The 26,218-nt window shown below is 37.4% G+C and overlaps 1 protein-coding gene across 3 annotated transcripts in view; it reads left to right on the top strand.

Moving 5' to 3' along the window:
* Positions 1–20,229, top strand: part of LOC126825114 (protein MTO1 homolog, mitochondrial) — a 76,902-nt gene extending 56,673 nt beyond the window's left edge. For all 3 annotated transcript variants that reach the window (XM_050554603.2, XM_056101608.1, XM_050554602.2), the window contains exons 2-10: positions 6,784–6,857; positions 8,219–8,335; positions 9,761–9,891; positions 10,918–11,122; positions 14,180–14,342; positions 15,965–16,083; positions 17,060–17,156; positions 18,463–18,517; positions 19,550–20,229. In XM_050554603.2, the coding sequence (XP_050410560.1) occupies positions 8,263–8,335; positions 9,761–9,891; positions 10,918–11,122; positions 14,180–14,342; positions 15,965–16,083; positions 17,060–17,156; positions 18,463–18,517; positions 19,550–19,660 (954 nt within the window). In that variant the 5' untranslated portion in view covers positions 6,784–6,857; positions 8,219–8,262 and the 3' untranslated portion in view covers positions 19,661–20,229. The remainder of the gene's footprint in view (positions 1–6,783; positions 6,858–8,218; positions 8,336–9,760; positions 9,892–10,917; positions 11,123–14,179; positions 14,343–15,964; positions 16,084–17,059; positions 17,157–18,462; positions 18,518–19,549) is intronic.
* Positions 20,230–26,218: the final 5,989 nt, after the last annotated feature.

Below are 26,218 nucleotides of genomic sequence, written 5' to 3'. Positions count from 1 at the left end.
GCGTGTTGTTGTACTCTATTCCTTGGCTCTCATTTCAACTATATTTACCAGACATGATTGACCCACACTGAAATTGACCAATTTATCAAATCAATTTGTTTTCTAAAGATATATATGCACAACTTTGCATTTTTATACGCCCACATTGAAATGTGGACAATCTACAAAGTTAATATTCGATTGACTTGAGATTTATACACAGTGTTTAAGGTCATGAGACGATGAAGCCTATTGATTTTCAGCAGTTTCTGATAATTACTACCAGAGTTATGGGCCTTGATCACTTTGATTAATATCCGATTGACTTTAAATTTATACATAGTGTTAACGATCATGAGACGAAGAATCTTATTGATTTTCAACAATTTCCGATAATTACTGCTAGAGTCTATGGACATTCTAGAGGCTAAACTACTATCTGATTGACTTTAAATTTATTCACAGTGACTTGATTATGGTCACGAGACGAAAACGCCTATTGATTTTCAACCATTTCCGATAATTACTGCCAGAGTTATGGCCCTTGATTACTTTGAAAAATCTTGTGGACGTGCTAGAGGCTAAAGTTAATGTAAATTTATACACAGTGTTTAAGGTCATGAAACAAACACTCGAAACAAATTCTAATGATTTCTGATAATTAGTTACTGGGTTGTTACTCATAATCAGATTTTAGTCTGTTGTAAACGTTTTCTTACTGACAAAAGAAAAAATATGTGAAGACCCTTATGTACAAGCAAATTATTAAAATGGAATTGAACCGTTAGTCCCAAAATGACGTAGTTTGTCTCTCGCTTTCTTGCAGGTGACAAGGAGTAGAGTCACCTATCCAACCTCGTGGGTTTTCTCCAGGTCCTGCAGTTTCCTCCCACTCCTAAAGACCCATATGCGCGAGGGATTTATTGAACTTAAATTGAACCATAATGTTAGTCCTGAAATGACCTAGTTGGTGTTGAGTGGACATTAAGCTCCTTTGTAAAATAATTGGGAAATCAATGAAGAATAAACTCCATTCTTTACTCATAAACGAGAAAAATAGTTCACTAACTTATTTGATATTTGTGACAGTAATTACTTTCTGATATTTCACCAGTAGGACAGCTAAATTTATTCAATTATTAACTGTTGGCTTGTTTTTCTTTAAGAATATATAATTTTATTCAATTCCCATGGTTAGGTCACATTGTCTTGTATCATAATACAAATTCAGTAATAGGAAGTGTCCTAGAAATCTCAGTCTATGTGATGGAGAATTGCCAGAGATACCAGGAACTCATGCCAACAGGTAAAAAAGACCTGTCTTGACATGGCAGTCTATTACTGATTTACATCCTGATAGGTGAAAAACCAGTAACTGATACGCATAGATGAGATACGAACATTCGAAATTTAGTTAAGAATCATTTACACAAACATGCATAAGCATCCTTAAATAACTCGTTCTCTTTTCATCGTTGAAATCTTCACCATGCTGGATGTTTGGCCACATTTACAGTTATAATTTTAAACTTGGTGTCGATATTTATTGGGAAAATGTCTTGACTGGGTTTGATGTTGATCATTTTCTGCTTAGGGTCAGCCGGGATAAAAAAAATTGATTTGTTGATGCTTTGGAACAACTTTGATTCTGATTGGGTGAGAATGGTGAAACTTGGTATATAGTTTAATTACATTAAACCCTTGATTAACTTCTATCATGAGTATTTTCTTCTCAGGCTAATCAGAGTGATAAGCAATTTGATTGCTTGATGCTTTTTTTTAGAAATGTACCAGTAATTTATTTTGGGGTTGAGGCAGAGAACATCACCAACCTCATTGTTGACTTTTTTTGTTTGTTTGCTGTTTGCCATGTATTTTGAATTTATATGTTTATGTTTTGCCAGTAACAAATTGATAAAATCTTCATTATGTTTGTATTTTGGCCTTGTGAATATTGTTAAATCTTGGTTTACAAAATGTATTAGTGTCTTGAAGCAGCACATTGTATTGAATTTCAGATAAGCTATACATATGGTTTATTACATGTCATGTTCAAAAATTTGGCCTCAGAGGATTTTAACTCTAACCCTACTATACCCTATCCTTACCCTAACACCAGTTAACCCAACCCTACTAAACCCTATCCTTACACCGGTAATTCGTTGGTCTACTAATAAAAATATAAGACATCTGTTTATTCTCCCTGCCTTCACCATATTGACAGTTCCAGATCTACTAGGAGGTATCTACCATATTAGGGGTGGAGGGTGGTCGAGTGGTCTAACACATGTACATTAGTAGCAAACAAAACCGATAAGACAAACCTGCGGACAGGACACAATCTACACAGATATTGCAAGAAATAAACAACAAATATCAAATCAAGTAAATGAATCTGGAGGCCAGTTGTAAACATCCACTGCTTCGCTCAAAATAAAAACCAACCAATGAAGAGGTAATCGAAATAATGTGACTGGAGGGAGTTTTCTGAATGGTGAGAGTCTGCCAGTTGACAGCATGAGTTTTAACAATAAGGTTGATAATCTGGATAGAATTTCGGAAAATGCTACAAATTAATAAATAAAGTGATTATAACATCTGTCATTGATTGAAGTGGCGTGATTTCGATCCTAAGCTTGTATGTGACAAGGAGTATGGTGGCCTTTCCAAATTTGTGGGTGTTCTCGTGGTCCTCCAGTTTCCGCCCACTGCTAAAGACCCTTACACGCATTCAAATTATTAAAATAAAAAATATATACCTTAAGTTACTTGCGAAATTACTTAGTTTCTGTTGAGGGGACGGTAAACCACAATTCTCTCGCATACAACCATCCTAGATTATTAGAGGGGGTTGAATGGCTGAATGGTTAGCGTGTGCGCGCTGTATCATAAAGTCTGTCATTGAGTAGACTGGCGTGGTTTCGAATCCCCAGTTGTACGTGAAAAGGAGTAGGGTCGCCTGTCCAACTTCGTGGGTTTTCTCTGGGTCCTCCGGTTTCCTCCCACTGCTAAATTATGTAAATAAAATTAAACCATATGTTAGTCACGAAATGACCTAGTTTGTGTCGAGTGGACGTTAAACCCCATTTCTCTCTCTCTCTCTCCTAGATTATTGTCCGATATGCATAAATAGGTGTTAAGCATAAAATGTGACTCACTAAACAGAAGGTCCCATGTTCGATCCCGATTTTGGTGGAGGAGTTTCTCAGAATTTAACAGCCTGCTATCACATTCAGATAGTATGGAAGCATGTTAAAGATCCCTTGACAGTTGGAAATAGAATTAAAAGTAGACCATAGCAACATTGTCAGGTCATAATTACCCTGATAGCATTCTGCATGGTATATGCCCATGTTCATTAGCCCTGTTGGTGTTGAATAATAGAACATTTAACCCTATTTCATGTACTGGCTATGTAATTGTAGCTTCATCAGGATTTTGGGGCATGGTTCCCCCCTTGTCAGTGGTGCAGGACAGAAGGAGGACAATGTATAGTTGTTCAGATTTGATGTCCTGTGTACACATTGGTGTGCATGTAAAAGATCCCTTGTCAGTTGGAATTTGATGTAAGTGTAGGCCAAGTCTGAGCGGAACAGTAGGACATTAAACCCCATTTCATTTCATTTCCAAATTGTAGCATTGTATGTGTACTTGAACTACCACCTGAATCTGGGTCCCTCACTTGTTGCTATTTTAGTTGATAAAAAACATGGTTAGCTATAGTCATCAGAAAATAGTAAAAACATAGTATATCAGAATGAAGCCAAGTTGAACGCTTTAACAAGGTACTTTACATTCATTCATTATCTGAATAAATAAGAGGGAGAGATTTGATACGGGTAATTATTATTTTGTGGTTTTTAACTGAAGCCAGTTACATGATGTAGACAGTTAATTACATCAGTTGGAAGTCAGATCAGATATCAGTAGTTGAAATGGTACCAAAAATGCTGATAACTACTATCTATAAAAGTTGATAAATCTTCTTCATATAGACTAGAGTTCAATTTTAACTTCCTACTTTTCTGCAACAACTGATCAAATGAAGATAGCACATGCTTGGCAGCATGCTATTGTGCTACTATTGATATTCAGCATACTACGACTTTCCATTCCAGAGTTATCCCTCCTTTGCCGAAAACCTTGTGAATTGTGATAGAGGCTACATTTTTTAATAGAATCGTTTATTATTTAGTGTGAAGCATTGAGGTCATGAGAGGATGAACCAAATTGATGTTCAGCTTGCCGTGAGCTTTCTTCCAGATTTTCATACGCCAACATTTAAGTGTAGGCATATTATGTTATTGTCTGTCCGTCTACAATTGGCTCATTAACGCAATAGAGGCTTGAATTTGTAATAGATTTTTTTTTCAAAATTAGTGTGATGCATTAGGGATTTTTCTGTTCAATAGTTACTTACCCCTTGTTCACACGATTGAGGCTACAGTTTTCAACAGGTTTGTTTGAAGTACTCTATCGTTATTCAGTTATATGCAACCTTCTGTACCAGAATTCCCCCCCCCCCTTCTCCCTTTGCCAAAAACATGGTCAACGGGATAGAGGCTACAGTTTTGTTTCAGTACAGTCTTATCAAATGTCTTGCTTGGAGAGTGCTACCTTTGTTTTTTTGAGGATTGTTTCCCTTTTCCCCATTGTATCACTGGGGTCAAACCTTGCCTCCGCTGAACCTTTGGGATCCTTCCACCCATAATCGAGGCGGTCACGGTAGCTAAGTGGGTAAGATGCTGGCTTGCTAGCCTGGAGGTCGGGTGTTCGATCCCTGCATTGGTCGAGAAAGTTCATCCTGAACGGCTGATGGCTGAATGGTTAGCGTGTGCACGCTGTATCATAAAGTCTTGCCATTGAGTCAACTGCCGTGGTTTTGATTCCCCGGTTGTACGTGACAAGGAGTAGGGTCACCTGTCCAACCCCACCTGTCCAACCTCGTGGGTTTTCTCTGGGTCCTCTGATTTCCTCCCACTGCCAAAGACCCCTACGCACAAGCGAATTATTGAAATAAAATTAAACCATATGTTAGTCCCGAAATGACCTAGTTTGTGTCGAGTGGACTTAAACCCCATTTCTCTATCTCTCCACCCATAATCATAGTAAGGGTCCATCTTCATTAGCCCAGTTGGAGCAAAACAGTAAGACTTTAAACCCCATTTCATATCTAGTAAGAATTTTATTCGTCATAGTTTAAATTTATATTTTGTTGCATGTGGAACTTAGTTCCTAGTGTTGGTTAAAATAATGATTTCTTAATAGATTAAATCTAACTTCAAACACTCAACTGTTTGTATGCAGTTTAGAAAGCAAATAAACAAAATCCATAAGTATGTTTAAACAGAAATATGTAATTCAGTATGCAACTTTTTTAATAAATGTACCTTGAAAAGATGATTTCTTATTAAACCTTGAACAATATCATATTACTTCAAGCTGTTGTTTGTTTTTTTATTTTTTTTAACAAAAATTGTTATTAAGTTGTCTTAACTTATATGCCTACATTTTCATGTGGACGTATATTGTCGTCGCCCCTGTCGGTTCGTCAACACTCTACAGGTCACAATTTTTATCTGATTTTGACGGAACTTGAAATATAGGTTTATATTCCAAAGATCTCTTTTCCTTTTGATATTCGTGCATATTGGATCGTAACTTCCTGGATAATGAATGGCCCCTGTTTTACAAAAAATCGCTTTTTTTTTTTTTTAGCTCATTCTCTGTCCATCTTGCAAAATGTGGGCGTATCTTGCATGGCAACTACTTGTAATGAACTGTTATATAATACCCTTTTTCTGTTCAAGTTCCTCTTTAGATAATACACTCAGAATTTCAGAAACTTTTGTTGTCCTTCTTGTTGGGGTATTTCTTTAGATAATGTTTTACAAAATTGTTTATTCAAAGAATTAAATAATCTTTAAACATATTTATAGGCGTCTATTGCAACGTCCACAGATTATGTTTTGATGAGTCAGTTTATTATTGTGTTGTTAGGGCAAACTTCTTGTTTCCCACGCAAACCAAACAGTCTAGTTGCTTTTTATATTGATATATTTAAGTGGAGCTCTCTGTAAAATACATGTGTTGATATAGTACTGATGTTTGGATCCACTGAACAGGGGGCATATGCAGTATCTAGGAGAAAAGGGGTGGAGGGTCACAAAATTTGTAAATTACTTAAATACTAGTATTAAAGGGATAGAGTTAAATACCCATAAGTACCGCATTATTTTGATTGATTAACTCAGTTATTACACATGATAGTACCTCCAGGGGACCCATGCAAGCATAATCCGGCTATCTGTTTCTTAATTAAGTACAATAAGGATGAGCAGGAAGGTAGACTCTTCTATACTCCCAGATTTTACAGATCTTATTATATTATGTAGAAATGAAATTGGGTTTAAGGTCCTACTTTTCTGCATCAACTGGGCTAATAATGACAGAAATGAAATGAAATGAAAAGGGGTTTAACGTCCTATTGTTCTGCTCCTAAACTGGGCTAATGAAGACGGGCATACGCCATACAGTGTGCTATGAGAGAAAATTTGCCCGGGCAGCGGGCTACGGCCTACTCTTATATCGAGTTCCAACTGCCAAGGGATCTTTTATGTGCACCCCAATGTGTACACGGGACCTCGGTTTTTCGTCCCATCCGAACGACTAGACAGCTGTCCTTGTCAGGTCCTCCATCCTGCTAATGAAGACAGACATACACCATGCAGTATGTACTATGAACAAAATTTAAACTATCTTTGATTATATTAAGTGTGATTATTTCATATTTATATATTTCAGATTTTGTCCATCTATAGAATCAAAGATACTGAGATTTCCTGGAAGAAAACATCAAGTCTGGTTGGAACCTGAGGGTAAGTAGGCTACTATTTAAAGCCAGTAGATGAATTAATTTTTCTATAAACACTAAGGGTATTCAAACCACTTTCTAGATCAATTAATACCACATCAATTAATTATCGCTGATATCTGAGTATCTAAGGTTTTTGTTACACATTAGTAGTGAAGTCTATGGTACATTCTCCATCATTATTAGTCACTACCAATGAAACCAGAGCAGACTGTCATTTTTATTTGTCGGAATTGGTCTTTTTTCTGAAAATTTTAGATATTTGATTGAAATTTGTTACATTCCTGTATATTTAGTTGAGTTATTTATCACAATTGCATTTAGTGGGATTCCGTTAATGAATTATACACTTTGATTCCTAAGCTTTTTTTGAAAATTATGTTTTCCAGAATTATTTTATTAATTGAAGGATGGTACACAGCTGTATATAGCAATACTCTCAAAATCCTTGTTAATTCATAGGACTAAGTCTGTAGGGTAGGTGACAGATGGCCCAAGGTGTTGTGCTTGGGGATTACAAGTCTGTTATCTAAAGCAGTGGACACATTAGCCGAATCGATCGGCCGAATCAATCGGGGCCGAATTTTATTCGGCCGAATGGGTGGACACACTAGCCGAATGCTTCGCCCAATTCAACCTTTCGATTGCATCACCTTTCACGTCACATGATTAAACATGGCGGCGTCTATGTCTTCAATCTATCATGTGACTTCTCGATATGACTCATGAGTAGTGATTGGCTAATGAATTTTATATTCGGCCGAATGCTTCGGAGAAGCGGACACACCAGGCGAATATAATTCGGCCGAATAAATTTTTGGCCGAATATATCAAACCTGTTTGATTCGGGCGAATCATTCGGCCGAATAGAAATTCGGCCGAATGACAGTGGACACACTAGGCGAATTTCGACGCCGATTGATTCGACCAAATCAATCGGCTAGTGTGTCCACCGCATTAGCAAGCAACTTGTTTGAGAAGAATAATGATTGCATTCTTAACCCATTGGGTTTTCTCTAGTTTACTGCCACTTCTCCAGGCATGCAAGTAAATTATTGAATGAATTAAAGATATAACATGTGTTACTACAAAAATGACCAGTACTGGTAAATCCCATTATTTTCTAATTCATGTAACATTTTACTTGCAAATATGTTCTTTATATAGGAGGTGCAACATAAAGTTGTTCGGATGGGACGAAAAACTGAGTTCTAATATACACATTGGTGTGCACACAAAAGAACCCTTGGCAGTTGGAATTTGATATAAGAGTAGGCTGTAGCACACTGTATGGTGTATGCCCATCTTCATTAGCCCAGTCCTTGTAGGATGTTAAACCCCATTTTATTTCATTTCTTTATATAGGTTTTGACAGTGAGGTGATCTATCCTAATGGAATATCTTGTACTATGCCAGAAGAAGATCAACATAGATTGGTCAAGTCAATACCTGGATTAGAAAATGCTCAATTAGTGCAACCAGGTGAGTTTAATACTCAATCAAGTGAATGTTTTTTTTAAATATAGATTATCAGATAATGATCATGATTGGTGAATGCTAATTGTAGGCCAGTTGGGGAGGTTCGGGAATATAACCCTTTTAAGAAGAGTAAAGGTAAATTGGATCCAAGTTCTGTTTTCTAAAAAGGGTTAGGGTTAGTATTCCCCAAAAGACTAATTTATATAAAGCGGCCATTGTGGACTCTGGAAATTCCTGAACCTCCCCAACCGGCCTACAATTAGCATTTCCCATAATGATTATAGTACGACCAGTCTTCCTCTTTTGTTAAGGAAACTCTTGGCTCTTGAGGTGGGCGGCAAGTACAAGCTTACTGCAATAAGAACCACTTTAGTAGAATGTCTGGGGTTGGAATCCAGTCTTTATCAAGAAGAACCAAGAAAATGTACAAGTCTAATTCTTCAAGAGATAATGGTTGCCATACAAATGTTGTTGTTTTTTTTTTAAAACTAAGTCAATGGGGCAACTTTAATCCCAAGTCATATTATTTTATTTGGTCAATATAGTGGTAGGTAGCTGTCACAGATTTCTCTCATGAAGCGACTAGAGATTAAAGGAACTAAGTTTTTATTCTTTGGCACCTGGAAATGAACACAAAGCATATAATAATGTAATATGAATGTATATAAACTGATTTACGCGAAGAATGGCAATCTTTGGCATCTGGTTATTCCAGTCTACACCAGTAGTATTCTCCTACATGGGATATGTTTAGCTTCATTCATTGAATCGCTTCATACAACCGACGTTTCAAAGCATAAGTCGTGTTTGCAATATCGAAGACTGTGAACGATATTGAGTTAAAGATTTGGCTCTTTTAAACTTATTAAATGGCAAGGCTGTTCTAATCCATGAAACATCTAAGCCATCTGATGGCTTAAAGAGTTTGAATCTGGTCTTGTCATGTTAATAAATTTCTAAATAATTCATACATTTGAAGCTAGAAAAAAAAGACCTGCAATAGTACTTCTTTAACGTAAATAGTATTGTTATTAGGTAATGAAGTACATTCAAGTATAATAAAAACTATTATGAAAAATGGGATGACCTGTAAGAAAAATATAGAAATGTTATATTACTTTTGTTTGACAGAACTTGATTGATTTGAGGGGGTTTAGTGGTTAATGTGTGCATGTTACATCATAAAGTCTGTCATTGAGTCAAGTGGCGTGGTTTCGATTCCCTGCTTGTACACGAAAAGAAGTAGGGTCGCCTGTCCAATCTCATGGATTTTCACTGGATCCTCTGGTTTCCTGCCACTGCTAAAGACCCCTACGCACAAGCAAATTATGGAAATAAAATTGAACAATATATTAGTCTCGAAATAACCTAGTGTGTGATGAATTGATGTTAAACCACATTTCTCTCTCTCTTTATGTCATTGAACAGGTTATGGTGTAGAGTATGATTATATAGATCCACGACAGCTGAAACCATCACTAGAAACTCTTCGTATACAGAACTTATTCCTTGCAGGTCAGATTAACGGAACAACAGGGTATGAAGAGGCAGCCGCTCAGGTTTTAAAACATCTTTTAAATTTACTCAAGTTCATTGATTGAGACAGAAAACTATTTAAGTGTTTGCTCTGTACATCCATTGATTTACACAGCTTGCAGCACAAATTTCAAAATGTCAAGCACTTTCCACAAGGGTACAAGAGATTGAATTACACATTATATTTATTTTGTAGTCCTGTTAAAAAGACAGATCCAGATAAAGTGAATTAAAATTTCCAGTGGATTTTTTGATGCACTTCTTTCAAAATCCAATAATTATTTTTAGAATATAAAGCATTAATTTATAGATCTAAATTTTGATTTCTTGGTTGTTTTTTACTTCTTTTGCCTCCACTGCAATGTAGACTTGACTGGTTGTAGTGGGATTGAAATAATGACCTTCGAGGACAGCAAACAGTATACAAAATTATAAAATAAAAGTACAAAAATTATACACTGGCACAAAATCATCAATATAAGATCCTATTTCGTTTCGTTTTTTTATAGTTCAAAATTTTGTTTTACTTATCTTTACTACACTAGGATCTGGAAGAGTTGTTATATTACTGGCATTCTGGTTGAAACGAAGGATCAGTCAATGAAACGGTCTGTTACGGCGAGTTCTTGGCGTGCGATGCACGTAACTGTAGGTAAACCACTAGAAACGTCAACACTGATTGATTAATCAATGTCTGATGTCATAGGGTCAAAAGCCACTCATGCGACCCCAGGCGCGACCTTTCAGTACAACCAGTCAGATCTTCATGTTGTGTATAGGCCATCGAAAGTATCAAAAAAATGAAACGAAATATAGATTTGTATTTTAATCAGTTTGCAAACTCATAATCTATGACTGAATTAGTCTGACCATATGTAAATTATCTTTATAAGAAATTTGGAATTTTGTAGAGAATGAACAGAATTTTGACAACCCTCTAAACCTCTTGTGAAGAAATATATCTGATATCCTGCTTTCAATTATTGAAATGTGAACCCAAATTTTATGAACGTATTATTGATCACATTTAATTTTGTTCTCTTTATCAGGGTATTATAGCTGGTATTAATGCAGGGCTAAAGGTGAAAAATAGGCCAGCATTTATTATAGATAGAACAGAAGGTTATATAGGTGTTTTAATAGATGATTTGACAACTCATGGTACCAATGAACCTTATCGTATGTTCACCAGTAGAGCAGAGTTCAGATTATCTTTAAGACCTGATAACGCTGATATGAGACTCACAGAAAAAGGTAGCAGTATGATATCCTCTTTCTCAATTATCTCAAATCTACACCAACTTTATGACTAAAAGTAAAAAAGAAAACCTATAACAGATCTTTACTTGCCGCTTGTGGGCCAAGTTGTCTAACAATGCGCTGTATAAAGTCTGTCATCTCTATAGTCTTGGCAAGTAAATGGCTTGACAAACGTCATCTCCACTATGTATAAAATAATTCTGTTATATATTCTTTATTATATGATGTCTATTAATTCATTGTGTGAATAAACATCTAAAGTTGTGTGTATCAACATTTGACATAAGACGTGTATTGACCCTTTCACTTCCATGAAATGTAGTGAATATATAACTATTCAAAAAAAGTAGGGGATATTTGATTTTGGGGGCATAATACTAAAATATGCAAATGACTACGAAAAAAGTCACTATAGAACCTAACAGAAGAAACATTTCCAGTTACATGTGACGCCCAAACGCACCAATAGCTACCGCATGGAATGCAGGTGATGCTTGGGATCATCATGGGGGTCCAACCCAAGATTTGCACGACTCTGACTTTGAATGTTACAGTCATTGTGGCATTGAATTCCAGGGTGGAAACATCAGTTTAATTGTTTTAGTGACCAGAAAACAAATTTTGATATGCGTCGGCTTACCCAAAATGAAAGGTTACGTGCCCTTGGCATGCTACAGATCGGCACAACACAGGCGGTTGTGGCGCGGACGATGAATGTTTCTCAGTCTGTCATAAGCAGGCTATGGTCCAGATACCGTGATACACAATCTGTACAGGACAGACCACGCTCAGGTCGACCAAGGGCGACAACTCAAGCCCAGGATCGATTTATCCGTACCTTGGCCTTGAGAAATCGTGTCATCACAGCAAATCAGATCAGCGCTCGTCTTCAAACAGACACTGGTGTGAGAGTGAGTGGCCAGACGATTCGGAATCGACTGCATAGGGGTCACCTTCGCGCCCGACGTCCTCGCGTGATCCCTTGTTTGAGAGATCATCACATTCAGGCAAGACGTCGTTGGTGTAGGGATTGTCAACACTGGGATAATCGACGCTGGAGCAATGTGATGTTTTCAGATGAGTCAAGGTTCACTGTTGATTTTTTGGACAGACGTAGGAGGGTGTGGCGTCGTCGAAACGAGCGCTTCCAAGACGTTAACGTCATCAGACATGATCGATTTGGGGGTGGTTCTGTTATGGTGTGGGGAGGCATCACTGTTGCTGGAAGAACGGCTTTACATGTTGTTGCAGGGCGTGTTACAGGCCAGTACTACCGGGACAACATCTTGGCAGTCCATGTTGTGCCGTTCGCACGACGTCATGGCCGCCGTTTCATCTTCCAGGATGACAACGCAAGATGTCACAGGGCCAGGATCGTTACAGGTTACCTCCAACAACAGAACATCACCACATTACCTTGGCCAGCACTGAGTCCCGACCTCTCCCCATCGAGCATGTCTGGGACATGTTTGGACAGAGGTTACGTCAACGTCAACAACGTCCTGCCAATGTCCAAGAACTTGCTGCTGCGTTGCAACAGGAATGGGACAATCTGGACCAAAATGACCTTAGACGTCTCATTAGGAGTATGCCACGTCGGATCAATGCTTGTTTGGCAAACAGAGGAGGATTTACCCGTTACTGACTTGGTTGTGATGCTGTGTTAACTTTGCTGTTTGACCCCGGGTATCATTTTACCCTTATAATGGTCAGTCTGTGCCTTACTTAGTCTAACGATCATTTGGAATAAATCGATGAATGTGAACTTCATTTCATTTTGTCATTTGTTTCTTCGTCAGTTTCATTAGGTGACTTTAATAACACTTAAAAATCAAATATCCCCTACTTTTTTTGAATAGTATATATATTGTAAATAATATCACTATGTATACAGAACATATTATTGTCTGCGATATCACCTCGTTGGAAGCGGACGTAAAATAAAGTTGTTTCACACACACATATATATATATATAAATTGAAATGTAGTCCACCACTCAAGGTGGAAGGGGACTTTAAGCCCCAAGGAACGAATGAACCAGCAGTACACTGCTATATCTTCTTAGAAGGAAGCAGACATAAACACAGGTACATGGAGACATAAACGTTATTTGTGGTTTCCTGTAATATTAGCCTATATAATATGAGATTTTTCAAAACACAACTTTTTTCTTTTTTGTTCTTTCTATATTTCAAAACACAAATATGTTTGATAGTAAATATGACATTATTTGACACCAAATACAAAGACAAAAAAAAGATAAACTAAAATTTTGAAAAACTGACAAATTAATATCACATATATAGGGCACAATAAGGGTGATCCTGTCCTTATGTACCTGTGGAGATGAAATGAAATGAGGTTTAATGACCTACTGTTCCGCTCCGACTGGGCTAATGAAGACGGGCATACACCTTACAGTGTGCTATGAGGGAAAATTTGCCCGGACAGCAGCACTCCAGTCTACACGTAAACTGAACTTTCTCGGCCAACACCGGGATCAAACATCTGACTTCCAGATTAGTGAGCCAACATCCTACTCACTGAGCCATCAGGGCTCCCATGTACCTGTGGATGTAAACTCTTCTTATAATAGTAGTAAACAGATGAGAATGAATGAATAGGCAAAGCTGAAAAATATTTTGTTTTGGGAACACAACATGATTTTTCAAACAACAGCTTTCTGAATCACATATACTGAAAATAAAAATGATCCTTGCTCTGCGGAATAAGAAATATTCAAACCAATGTTTATTTGTCTTTTAGTCAGATGGGTGGGGGAAGGGGAGGGGTGGGGAGCTGGTTTGCTGAATGGTTTAACGCATCTGTGTTAGATCATAAAGTCTGTCAGTGGCGTGGTTCTATTTGTGACAAGGAGTTGGGGCACCTGTGGTTTCCTCCGACAGGTAAACACGCCTATGAGGATGCATGTTATTGAAATAAAATAAACCATGTGTTAGTCCCGAAATGACCTGATTTGTGTCAAGTGGATCTTAAACCCATTTCTCTCACTAATTTGATTTAATGGATGACATTGTTGCTATTTATAGGTTATAGTACAGGTTGTGTCCATGAAGAAAGGTTGCAGAAGACTGTCAAACTTAAACAAGAAGTAGAAGACAGTATGGCATTGTTGAAATCTGTACAGAAAAAAAATAATGCATGGAAGAAAGATTTTGGAATTGTTAACAGAGACTGTCATCTATATAAAAGGTATAACATTATTTATTTATTTTTATTTATTTTTATAGGTAGCATATTGCAGAGAAACTTTAAATACCAAATAAAGTAAACACATAAAAATGGTATGTTCTTGAAGGTCTTGTGTTTTGATATGCCAAAGACAAAGATTAATCTAGAAAACTCAGTTAACATGTTAACTGAAGCATGGTGTGAATAAACATAGGCAAGAAGTTGATGTATATCAGAAACATGTTGGGCTTGTCTGCAATATCTCTGTAGGTGAAAGTGGAAGTTAAGCCCCAAGGAAGAAGAAAAAGAGAGAGAGAGAAATGGGCTTTAACGTCCACTTGACACAAACCAGGTCATTTCTAGACTAACATATGGTTAATTTTATTTCAATAATTCGCTTGCGCGTAGGGGTCTTTAGCAGTGGGAGGAAACCGGAGGGCCCGGAGAAAACCCACGAGGTTGGACAGATGACCCTACTCCTTGTCACGTACAACTGGGGATTCGAAACCACGCCAGGTTGACTCAATGACAGGCTTTATGATACAGCGTGCACATGCTAACCATTCGGCCATCCAACCCCCCAGAAGAGAAAGACTATTGTGTGTAGTGTTTGTGATGTCACACACAAGCATCTATTCTGATGTTACTGTAATTGAATAAAACTGAAAGGTTTTTTTTTTTTTTGAGCATGTCATACAGGTCAACGGTCATATCTGATAATTTCAATCATATTTTTGTGGAATTGGAGTATTGTGTATATAATTACACTGACTTTAAGTAGATACCATATTAATTATGGATTCATTGCGTGATATGCTCTTCAAGCAGACATTCATCAATACATTCCTCTAATTGAAGTGGCCTCATTAAGGCCAGCTGGAAGAAGTAAAAAAAAGTTTGTTAGTTGCAACTGCCCAAACTCTATGAGACCTATCAACTCCTTGTGATTGACCAATACTGAAGCAACATAGATACCAAATTAGGTTGAAATATTTTAAGCAGCTTAGAAAAGGACATAAGGTATAAAATTTGAAAAAAAAAATGTTTTAATCCGAATTGAAATAGCTTATAAAGGGGGGCTTATGTAGTGATTGTGATCCGGTGAGACTGTGATTGGGTTTGATGCAACTAAGAGTTGCATGAATTAGTCAACAGAAGCTGTCTTGCGATATGATGTTACCGTGAAAAAAGCCAGTTGCAGTTATGTGCTACTTTCCTGAACATTCACTGTATTTCACAGTTTTCCTCAGGCATCCATTACTTCATTTGTGTACATACAAATAAATGGTCCACGAGCGTTTGGACAACAAAAGTATATCTGTATTCAAAGAACCGATAATACATGGACCGTGAAAGAGCAGAATCAGCTTTTAAGTAATTTATTGCCAAGTTAGGCGATGGTGTTGCCATTTTGTACTGATCAAATGTTTGTTATGTGGTTTCTTTAACCTTAGTTGGCAGCATGGTCAGTTGTTGCATGTGCTTGCAACTAAATGTGCATTTCCAGTTGAACACAATCGTGTCGGATTGCAAGGGCTGTATATAAATGCGACTTAAAGCTGAACTAAGTGATTTCAATCCCGGTCTCAATAAATTGTCATTCAATATTTCTTTTAAATCTTTATTCTGGTTTATAATTATAGTGCCTATGATATGTTGACTTTTCCGGGTATAACTGTGGATAAATTAGCAGATAGATACCCAGAGTTATTCGGCCATCTTAAAGGTAGAAAGTCACTCCAAGAAAGATTGGAAGTTGAAGGTAAATTATGTAATAGTGCAGTTTTAAAAGAAAAAAAGACATCCATAAACATTTCCTTGGTCTTCCCTTTTAGATTTCTGCATTAGATACCACTCCCCGTCAAGAATTCCTCCAGCTCCTTAGAGGCTCAGTGAGGAAGGCAGTGACTTACTAACTAGATGGTCCCGGGTTCAATCCTGGTGTTGATCATGATAGTTCTTCTGAATTTTCTAGCCTGCGGTTTCTGTTTTTGTCAGTTGTGCAGGACAGTGTTTAGTTATTGTGATTCTCTGAAAAACCGAGGTCCTTTGTTCTTGTAAAAAAAAACCCTTAACGGTTTCAATTGGATGAAGAGTAGACAGAAATGCTGCAGCCTGGGCAGAATGTCACTCGTAGCATGGCTCTTGCAGAAAAATAGAACATTAAACATACATTATGCAAGAGCTAAATCTGCCTATTGCAAGTCTTTATTAAGGCTTCAGATGTTACAGAAATTATTAATTAGACCTTTATTTACACGGCAAGCTTAAAATCAACTCTGTAGACCCACGGATGGTTTGGATACAGTTTGGATTTAAACAGCCTCGTCCATTTAAAATTAAATCAATAAATGGCGAAACCAAGCTAACATTTACCGTTATTCGCTGATGTCACAACCGGAAACTTGTGATGAAAAGCCTGCCAAGCGAGGCCACCATAGCCAATGAGCACGTTACTTGATAATCGATAATATGTGGGTGGAGTTATCGTTTGTCAATCAAACAATCACCAATTCTCATAGACGGTGAAGACACAATTGATGACTATTTCTAGTCCAAACTTCTGACAGTGACAATTCTGTTAAGAACAAAGTAATTTGACTGAAATTTTTGACATTTTGTTTTTTTTGTCATCGATTTTTGAATTATTATAGCTTTATAAAACTCTTAACTAATGTATCTTTAAGCCTGATTTCATTGGACATTGTTTTAATGGTGATGATGATCTTGTATTATAGCTAGATATGCAAGTGATGTAGCCAGTCAACAGATGGAAATAAACGAAGTTAGAAGAGAAGAACAATTAGTTTTACCTGAACATCTGGATTATTTCAGGTAATTCAAATCTTTTCAAGTTAAAGAGTCATTCTGTTTACTATTTGCCATGATTTGACAAGTTCTTCAAATGATTTCACCAGGAAATGGGTTCTCACTTTTAAGATCCTTCACACCTGATGGCATAATCCCAAAGGCACCCCACTTATTTGTATACTTTGGCTTTGTTCACTGACCCTTCTGCACAATTTTCTTGAAATTCCCATCAGCTATATCTCTCTTATGCACCTACAGGGACCTAAGTTAACTCTGTGACTGTCAATAGCTAGTCCTGTAAGGCATTGTGTTTAAGTTAAATATGTTGTCGAAAAACTTTGGCAATATTACAAAGGACAATAACCAATCATCATGAACTAGTTCTTTTCAGACACCATCTTCATTAGCCCAGTTGGTGCACAACAGTAGGATGTTAAAGATGGGTTCCCAGAAAAGTATTTATCGGTTGGTTATTTCCAATAAAAGTATGGCAATTTTGGTATATATGGAAAGTAGAGATATCCAATCTTACTAGAAAAATACTGGATTCCCCGAAAAAAATTCATGGAGCGTATACAGGACAAAAATGTAAGGGTTCCCCTAATCGATGGGCTGTTGATTAGGAACTTCTGCACGCGAGATGTCAAAGGTCACAAGCGAACATTGAGCGCTTGATGTACAAGTTGATAAACTTTATGAAGAGTTAGACGTACAATACTTTCTGAGATAAAAATGACGGAAAAAGACGCGGGTAGTTAATAATTCGAGAATTTAATTAGGATTCGATATTTGTAATAAATAGTAAGCGATTAAAGACAACATCGTCTTATGTATGCAATGAATTCTCCTCTGACCTGGTTTGATCGAATTTTAATAGCAGGGCATTCCTTCGCAATTACAATGTTTGAGAAGGATTTGAAGCATAATTATGACAAATTAGTAAGTTTGAATATATTTTTGGTCCATATATACCATTAAATCACCAAGTTTGTACGCGGGAACCCATCTTTAAACACCATTCCATTTCATTTCACTTTTCTGACAATGAGCAACTGGAAAGCCATTTGAGAAGGAGTTAATCCATTCCTCGATTTATAGGCCTGGCAAGCTTAAGATCATTAAAAAATGAAAAGTTATTTGCAAAAAGGCATAAATGAATTTAAAATAACAGCACAGTAATCCTATAGAAAGAAATCAAATTACTCAATGTTCAAGTAGGTTTATATTTGAAGTCAACATCACTTAAAATTTATAATCAGAAAAAGGAATAGCCATCAAAGTTTTAGATATAAATAATTATTGTTTTCATTTAATTTGTTTCTATTTCAAGATTGAATATATCCGAGGATTCCAAGAATAAACTATCTGAGGCACGTCCTGCAACGGTAAGATGAAAATTAAGCCTAAATCATATCATATAACAATGGCTGATGAACTAGTCATACAGTGAATTTGATTGTCTTTTTTACAATAGTTACTGAATTTGACAAAGGAAGTAACTTTTATGTCATGTTGCCTGTCAACAAGCCTTGAACCAAATCTCTGCAGTTGAACAGATTTAATGATGTTCATTATGCAACATGAAAAATACATAGAAATGTACCTCTATCATAAAAGGTAAGGCCGAGAAAGTTCATCCAGATTTTCCAGCGTGATTTCCCCTGGATGGAGAGCCGGACAAGGACAGCTGTCCAGTTGTTCGGATGGGATGGAAAACCGAGGTCCTGTGTACACATTCGCGTGCACGTAAAAGATCCCGTGACAGTTGGAATTTGATAGAAGAGTAGGCCGCAGTGCCGCTGTCCGGGCAAAATTTCCCTCATAGTACACCGTATGGCATATGCCCGTCTTCATTAGCCCAGTTCGGAGCAGAACAGTAGGACGTTAAACCCCATTTCATTTCATTTCATTTCTATCATAAAAGAAGACAAAAAGACAGCCGTCATCAACTTTTAATGAATATATAGCATACTGTGGCTACTACCATGACCATCTCTTTTGTGACTTCTGCGTACATGGCAAGGAGGAGGGTCTCCTGTCCAACCTCGTGGGTTTTATATAAGTTCTCCTGTTTCGCCCCACTGCTAAAGACTTCAACCCCCAAGCTTATTATTGAAATAAAATTGAACCATACATTAGTCCCGAAATGACCTACTGTTTGTCGTGGATATTAAAACATATTTTTCTCTCTCGCTTTTGGTGAGTGATGTGGACAACCTGATCACATGTTATTACGTGTCTTTACATCAGGCTTTAGCAACACATTTGCTGTGATTGGATTGTTGTGTTTTACAATCCATGTTTGTACTGTAACCCCATGTTCCTTAACCCAGTCTGAGCAGAAAAATAGGATATTAAACCCCATTTCATTATGTACTATAAACATTGTTATTAAAGGTAGATAACTCTATTTACAGATAGCTGCTGCCAGTAGAATACCAGGTATTACACCAGCTGCAATATTTATATTACTGAAACATGTTCAAAGAGAATTTAAAGTTAACAGAAATAATATTGGTGTTTCCTGAGAGATAGTGAATTTTAAAAATGGATAAGAAAAAGAGATTAAATGCTTGGTGTGTGAGCGTAGTATTTATGATGTGCAAAACAAAAAGTGACATAAATGTTAACAGTTTGTGATTGTGTCCTAAAAAATTCTAAGGGGATGATCGATTGTCAGTCCGGAACGTCCCGAATTGACAGAATCGCAATCAAGTGATACGGAATTAAGTCCTGTCACAGTTCTGTCAATCCAAACAGCTGAGGTGGTGTGTGAGTAGAATCGTGACGTATTTTAGTTAGCAAATATGTTTCAGCTGCCATGATTGGTTGAGATATTTTATATGCAGTCGGCACATGCGTTGTACTCCGAAATTCTCCTTTTCACTCGATTGACACTATTTTTGGGATTGAGAGAATTCAATTCTGGAACGTTCAATCAAGCATCTCCTAAATGTTATAAGTGGTGAAAATTTATAAATCTGAAAATGATTTATTTCCACAGCAGCAGCATTAAAATAAACTAACAACTAAAATGGCAGAACAATACGATGTGCATCTTAGGAAACAATAAAATGTTACTCTAATTTATATCAAATGTTGTTAAGCCTATCTCACTGGGGGGAGCTGTGGTGGCTCAGTAAGACACTGGCTCGCTAGCCTAGAGATCTCAGGTTTACTCCCATTGTTGGCTGAGAAAGTTCCTCAGGATTCTCTGTCGTGGTTTCCCCTTGTCAGTGGTGCTGGATGGAGGGCCTGGCAAGGGACAGATGTATAGTTGATCAGATGGGATGAAAAACTGGGGTCGTGTGTACGCATTGGCATGCACGTAATAGAACCCTAGACAGTTGGAATTTGATATATATTGGGCCCTATCACACTGCATGACATATGCTAGTTTCTATTAGCCCAGTCGATCTAGAAAAGTAGGATGTTAAATCCCATTTCATTTTATATCTCACTGGGATGCGACTGTTTGCGAGGGACATTCAACATTTCATGAACCACATGGCATCGCTCTCATGTTGCTACAATTTTTGAACATATACTCAATATATTCATTATTCTCTATCTATTTTTGAACTATTATAGCACAAACAGTCAGCTCTTAAATTATATCTTACATAAGGCATCTTCAAGTAAAGCATAGTTACAATTACAAAGACATTATTATTTCACGAACTGAAGAGCATGAAAAGTTTGTTATTTGAATTATTATTATCACTGTTGTTCAAAAACATGTTTGAAATAAATGTGTTTTTATGTTAGGCTTATAGCTCTGAATGGGAGATGACTCTTGAAGTGTTTTTGGAAGATCATTCCACATTCCACTTTAGAACACTTTTTATATTTTGGAATCCTCAAAGGTGTATGAAAACACAGAGATTGGAAAATATTGTAATTAATAACTATATCTTCATCTTTGATTTTTGATACAAGATCAACTTCTCCATAAAAGTTTCCCTTTCTTTTCTGTCCCTGACTGCTGCTAATTTTCATCACTATTCTGTTTAGGAAAAGACTACAGTTCCATGGTACTCGTTATTTAGACCTATAGCCACCATTTTCTACCTCATAATTAGCGGTCAAATTTCTTAAAATGGACAATGTACATTATATACATATTTTACATATGTTAAGTGAAAAGCTGTTATATCTCATTGATCTAATATTAATTGAAAAAAAAATAGGTGTGGAATTTATGGCCTATGGTAAGGTATGTCATATTAAGCAGGATGTTAAACATCATTTCATTCTTCCATTATAACATATAAATACAGCATGTCATACACTTTATGACAATATATTATGCTTTTAACAATAGTCATCACAAAAAAAAAACAGAAAAGAAAATGCAACTAAAATCTCAAAAAAATTGAATTCATTTCTAGGTTGGTAGGAGAACTTCGTAGTCATGTGATCTGTGGAAAAAATCCGAAACAAATGATTCTTGCTTTTTATGAAAGGGCTAGTTGAGTACAACTATAGAAAAAAATCCACCAAAATCGGCTTTGGTCAAAAAAAAATTACAGGCGTTCTGGTTTTCTAACCCACCCGACACCTTAAATCCCGCTTTCTGGCAATTTTTCTCATCATTCGTCATCGTTTTCGGAATGCTGAGAATATATTTGGGTATCACAAATGCTTAATTTCCGCTATCATAGACTATCAACAAAATCATTATCGTCTCATTAAATGAGTGAATTTCCATGTTGGGAAATTTAATTGTCAAGACGTCCATTATTACCCCAACCCCAAAAGCTGAAGTAGATCAGGGCATTTACTAACGGCATGAAATTTGTTGCATAATGTTCAGTATCTTCACATGCATGAGCACAGTGACAACTGTGAGATATTTTCACTTGTAGTGTAAACTCGCCAGGCGTGCCGAATTCCACATTTGGCAGCGATACTGGCATCGATACCTAATTGCCTCACACGAAAGGTTAAGCCAGATGAGCCCATTTACTGATCGCACAAAACCTGTTGCAAAAGGCAAAGCATAAATGCAAAGCATAAGAATGACAATCTAATTGTTCCACCCCAAAAGCTAACGTACATTACCACATGACTAACGTATAACATGTACCTGAAAACCATCAAAATATCCCAACGAATAATAAATGGCCACTCCCAAGCATTTCTAGTGGTGAAGTACCCCTGCCATGCGGAGCGTGCAGACTCAATTGGACCGTTCCTAACAATAATTGTCTCACTGCTCTCACTTAACTCTATCTGACCATAACATTGCATCTCATTATGACCCTATAATGATTTTGTTCATGAATCCTGAACGAAAGAATCCAATTCTGATCCAGAAGAGGACGTATACTAACTTCTAGGTTATTTTAAATGCTCATCGACTCTTGAATTATCTTATACGAAACATTCAGACATGTCACATATAAATCACAGGTTACTAAAGCGGCGTTTACACGATACAATCAATCCATACAACCGTCGGATGCAACCGTCGCATCCGACCAACTGATCAGACAAATGATCGGATGGACGGCTTATTGCTTGGATAGGATCAATTCTATTCTCATCCGACCAACTCGTACAATAGCCAATCAAAGTGCGTTATATTAGACAACGTCATACGCCGTATGACGTCATATCTGACTTGGCAACCAGAATTTCTGATTAAAGATGTCTTCTTCCGTCGCTTCGAGTACTTTGATGTCCTCTAAAATGAATCCAATTATATCCTGGACTGAATTAGAAAATCTAATAACGTATAGGAAGCAAGGTCATTGTTGAACCCGCGGCATCAACAGTCAACACTACACGAAGACGTGGATGGGAAGTGTTCGTTCGTTTCTGGGGTTTTACGTCCACTTCCACCTAAGGTGATATCGTAGACAAGTGGGAAGTGTCGTCTTACTGTCATTTTATTCAGTTACTGAGAAAAAATAAAATTTATTTAATGTTGCCCTATCGTGTAAATGGTCGTCTAATATGTTGCATCCGACGGTTGTATGGATTGATTGTATCGTGTAAACGCCGCTTAAGATGCGCATTTCTACCAACGTTTCGATGGTGATTCTCTCGTCGTTAAGAAATGAAAAACTGTGTATGTTCAAATTATCCGACGTCCCGGGCCACCAGCTCGCCTTCACATTTAACCTTCTGATACATATAACATTTTTCGCGACAGATGAAGCCAATGCCAAACTATACACCCTTGTGAAAAGCCACCAAGCCAGGAAGAGCAACCAACTAAAACTCATCAACCAAGCACTTGCTAAAAACATCTCAGAATGAATATATTGTTAAAGCGGTTATAATTGTAGCCAACGTATACCCTCCACACAGGTAACCCGATGTCTCTACTACCACACGAACCTCAAGTTTGTATCCAAAACCAAATCTTGGAACCATGATTATTATATCGCCAGTATTGAGAAGAGATTACGACAGTCAGCAACATATGAGGTAAAGTCGACTTAGCTACGACACCAAATCTGCGATATCATCTTCAAATTCCCAAAACAATCCAACAACCACATCAAAAGAATACACGAAGCCCTCAAAGAACTTAAGGAAGACAGGGCCAACACCACTGTACTGTAATAAAGGATACACCCGACTACGTCAGCACGATCTCATTTCTGATCATCAAACAAAACACCTGAAACACCCCAAATCCCTTAACTTGTCTGCCACAATCAAAACCCACTCAACGCCAGACTATTCTCACTTGACTCAAAAGATTTCTGTAATAACACCAACGTAAGCTCGTCTCCTAAGCTGTGGTCGACACCACACCACAAAGTCAGCAAAACCTGATCCATCGTCCATACGCGTCAGCATTCCGTTCAATGTCGGTTCATCCTACCAATTCAGACGAGTATGGTAGAGTAGAGCTTATTAGTTTCGCTAATAATATTGTGCAATATACTCTTCAAAAAAAGTAGGGGATATTCAGAAACAATATAAAACTGCGGAAATGCACTGCTGTTTTTATTAGAGCTAACCAGTGTATGTTAATAACAGGCCAATTGCCTACACGTGAACATAAACAGTTCATATGTGGGGCTTATCTGACGGTCCCATTTCACTCGCAAAGAGATACACCGTCAAAAGTGAAAATGGACGTTTTTAATTTTTGTCTTAATAATGAGTAATTGCTCCACCAATCCTCAGACATCCAGCAATTCGTCGTGGCATGCTCCGAATCAACCGTCCAATCACGATTTGGGGCAATCTGACCCACTCCTCTTGCAGTGTCACGGCCAATTCTTGCAGTGTTGTCGGTTGGCGTTGACGTCGACGAACACGTCTCCCGATCAAATTAAACGTAACACACTAAAGCAAAGATACGCTAAACAGTAAATTTTATGCATGAACCGATATGAAAGCAAACATGGATAGATAAACCAGCACGCGGCAGTTTTCATCAACCCTTCCTTGAAGTGTCAAATTTGACAATGAACCACTCCCACTTGTATGGCGCTATTGCGTGTCGCAAGTGCAGCTCAGTGGTTCTCTTGGAGCGATAAGTTCTTCACCTGTGAACATACTCCCAAAGCATATCAAATGGCTATTTATCATATCGCAACCTGCATAGTTATTTGCATTTCAATATTCCCTACTTTTTTTAAGGGTATATTATAAAAATTATGGTGTTGAACGTGTTAATGGTCAATTGATAATGTATTTAGGCTGTCTAAAGTTGAGGATAACCATCGGGCATCATCAAATTTTTCCGGCATTGGCTCAATTATGAAAAATAAAATTTTAGTGAATATAAAATGAAAAATGTGAAAATTATTATCTCCCGCAAAAAGAATTGCCTGAAATCCGGAACTTTTACTGACCATTATCCGGGGGTGATGCAATTTCCAACCGGAATTGAGAGTTTCAGAAAATCACACAATTTTGATATTTATTCAGGGTGAATAGTTCTCAAACTCAAACTACAGTACCAGAAGATTCGCTCCGTTATAGGCACTAATTTCCAGATTCTATTACGGTTATTTAGATGTAAAGTTATGTAGGGTCATCGAGCGCTGATACATGATTTCCCATGCTTAGTACTCAATTTTACTGATGTTATAAGTGTTTTCTGACCATCAGAATTCTGCAAAATCTTCCCCCAAAGTCCAGGAAATTGTATACGTATGTAGTTCATTTTTAAAAACAAAAAATGAAAAAAATAATGTTATCCAATTCGTCTAAAAAAACTTTTTCTGCTGAACATTATATGAAGGAGGGGGGTATTGGACCGACCATGGGGATCACGTGGCTAAGTGGGTAAGACGCTGGTTCGCTAGCATGGAGGTCGGGTGTTCGATCCGCATTGGCCGAGAAAGTTCATCCAGATTTTCTGGCGTGTTTTCCCCCTTGTCAGGACGGAGTCCCTTGGCAGTTGGAATTCGATATAAGAGTAGGTCGTAGCGCCGCTGCCCGGGCAAAATTTCCCTCATAGCACACTGATATGGCGTATGCCCGTCTTCATTAGCCCCGGTTAGGAGCAGAACAGTAGGACGTTAAACCCTATTTCATTTCATTTGGACCGACCATGTTGTAAGTGGCCGGTGGCTTTAACGGGCCGCCACGCCATCACTGGAGTCTGGAATGGGTTGGTATAATAGACTTTCCGGGCAGGGTGTGCTGGGTGTGGGCCGGAATTCGGAATCCTGCAATAGGGATTCCGAATTTCATCCGAAAATTTCATCGGATTCACCCGACACTGTCACCCTCAAATTTACTAATTATTAAGTCACCTGCACCCTGTTTGTGAGGATACGCCAGAAACTTCTGCCGATGGTTCGTAACTCCAAAAAAAATAAATATTCAATTTGAAGGCCTCAGCAAAATTTGATGATAGCTAGTCTGCTGGCTGAATATAATAGAGTGCGGGACGATTTCGAATCCTAACTGGTTAATCAAATGGTAAACATTTTCTCAACTAGTCCCATTTTTTTTAGCTTATCTTGACTCTTGACAATACAATAATAATACGTTAATTAATTATATGACGATATGATAATTTCACAGGTTGATGGTTGTAAATTAATTGCAGGTCGGGGTTTTGGTCTAAATTAATCGATTTATGAGATATATTACTTGACAGATAT

The sequence above is a fragment of the Patella vulgata genome, chromosome 6 (genome assembly GCF_932274485.2).
Source record: "Patella vulgata chromosome 6, xgPatVulg1.2, whole genome shotgun sequence".
NCBI classification, from domain to species: domain Eukaryota; kingdom Metazoa; phylum Mollusca; class Gastropoda; family Patellidae; genus Patella; species Patella vulgata.
This window is presented reverse-complemented; position numbering and strand designations above follow the sequence as displayed.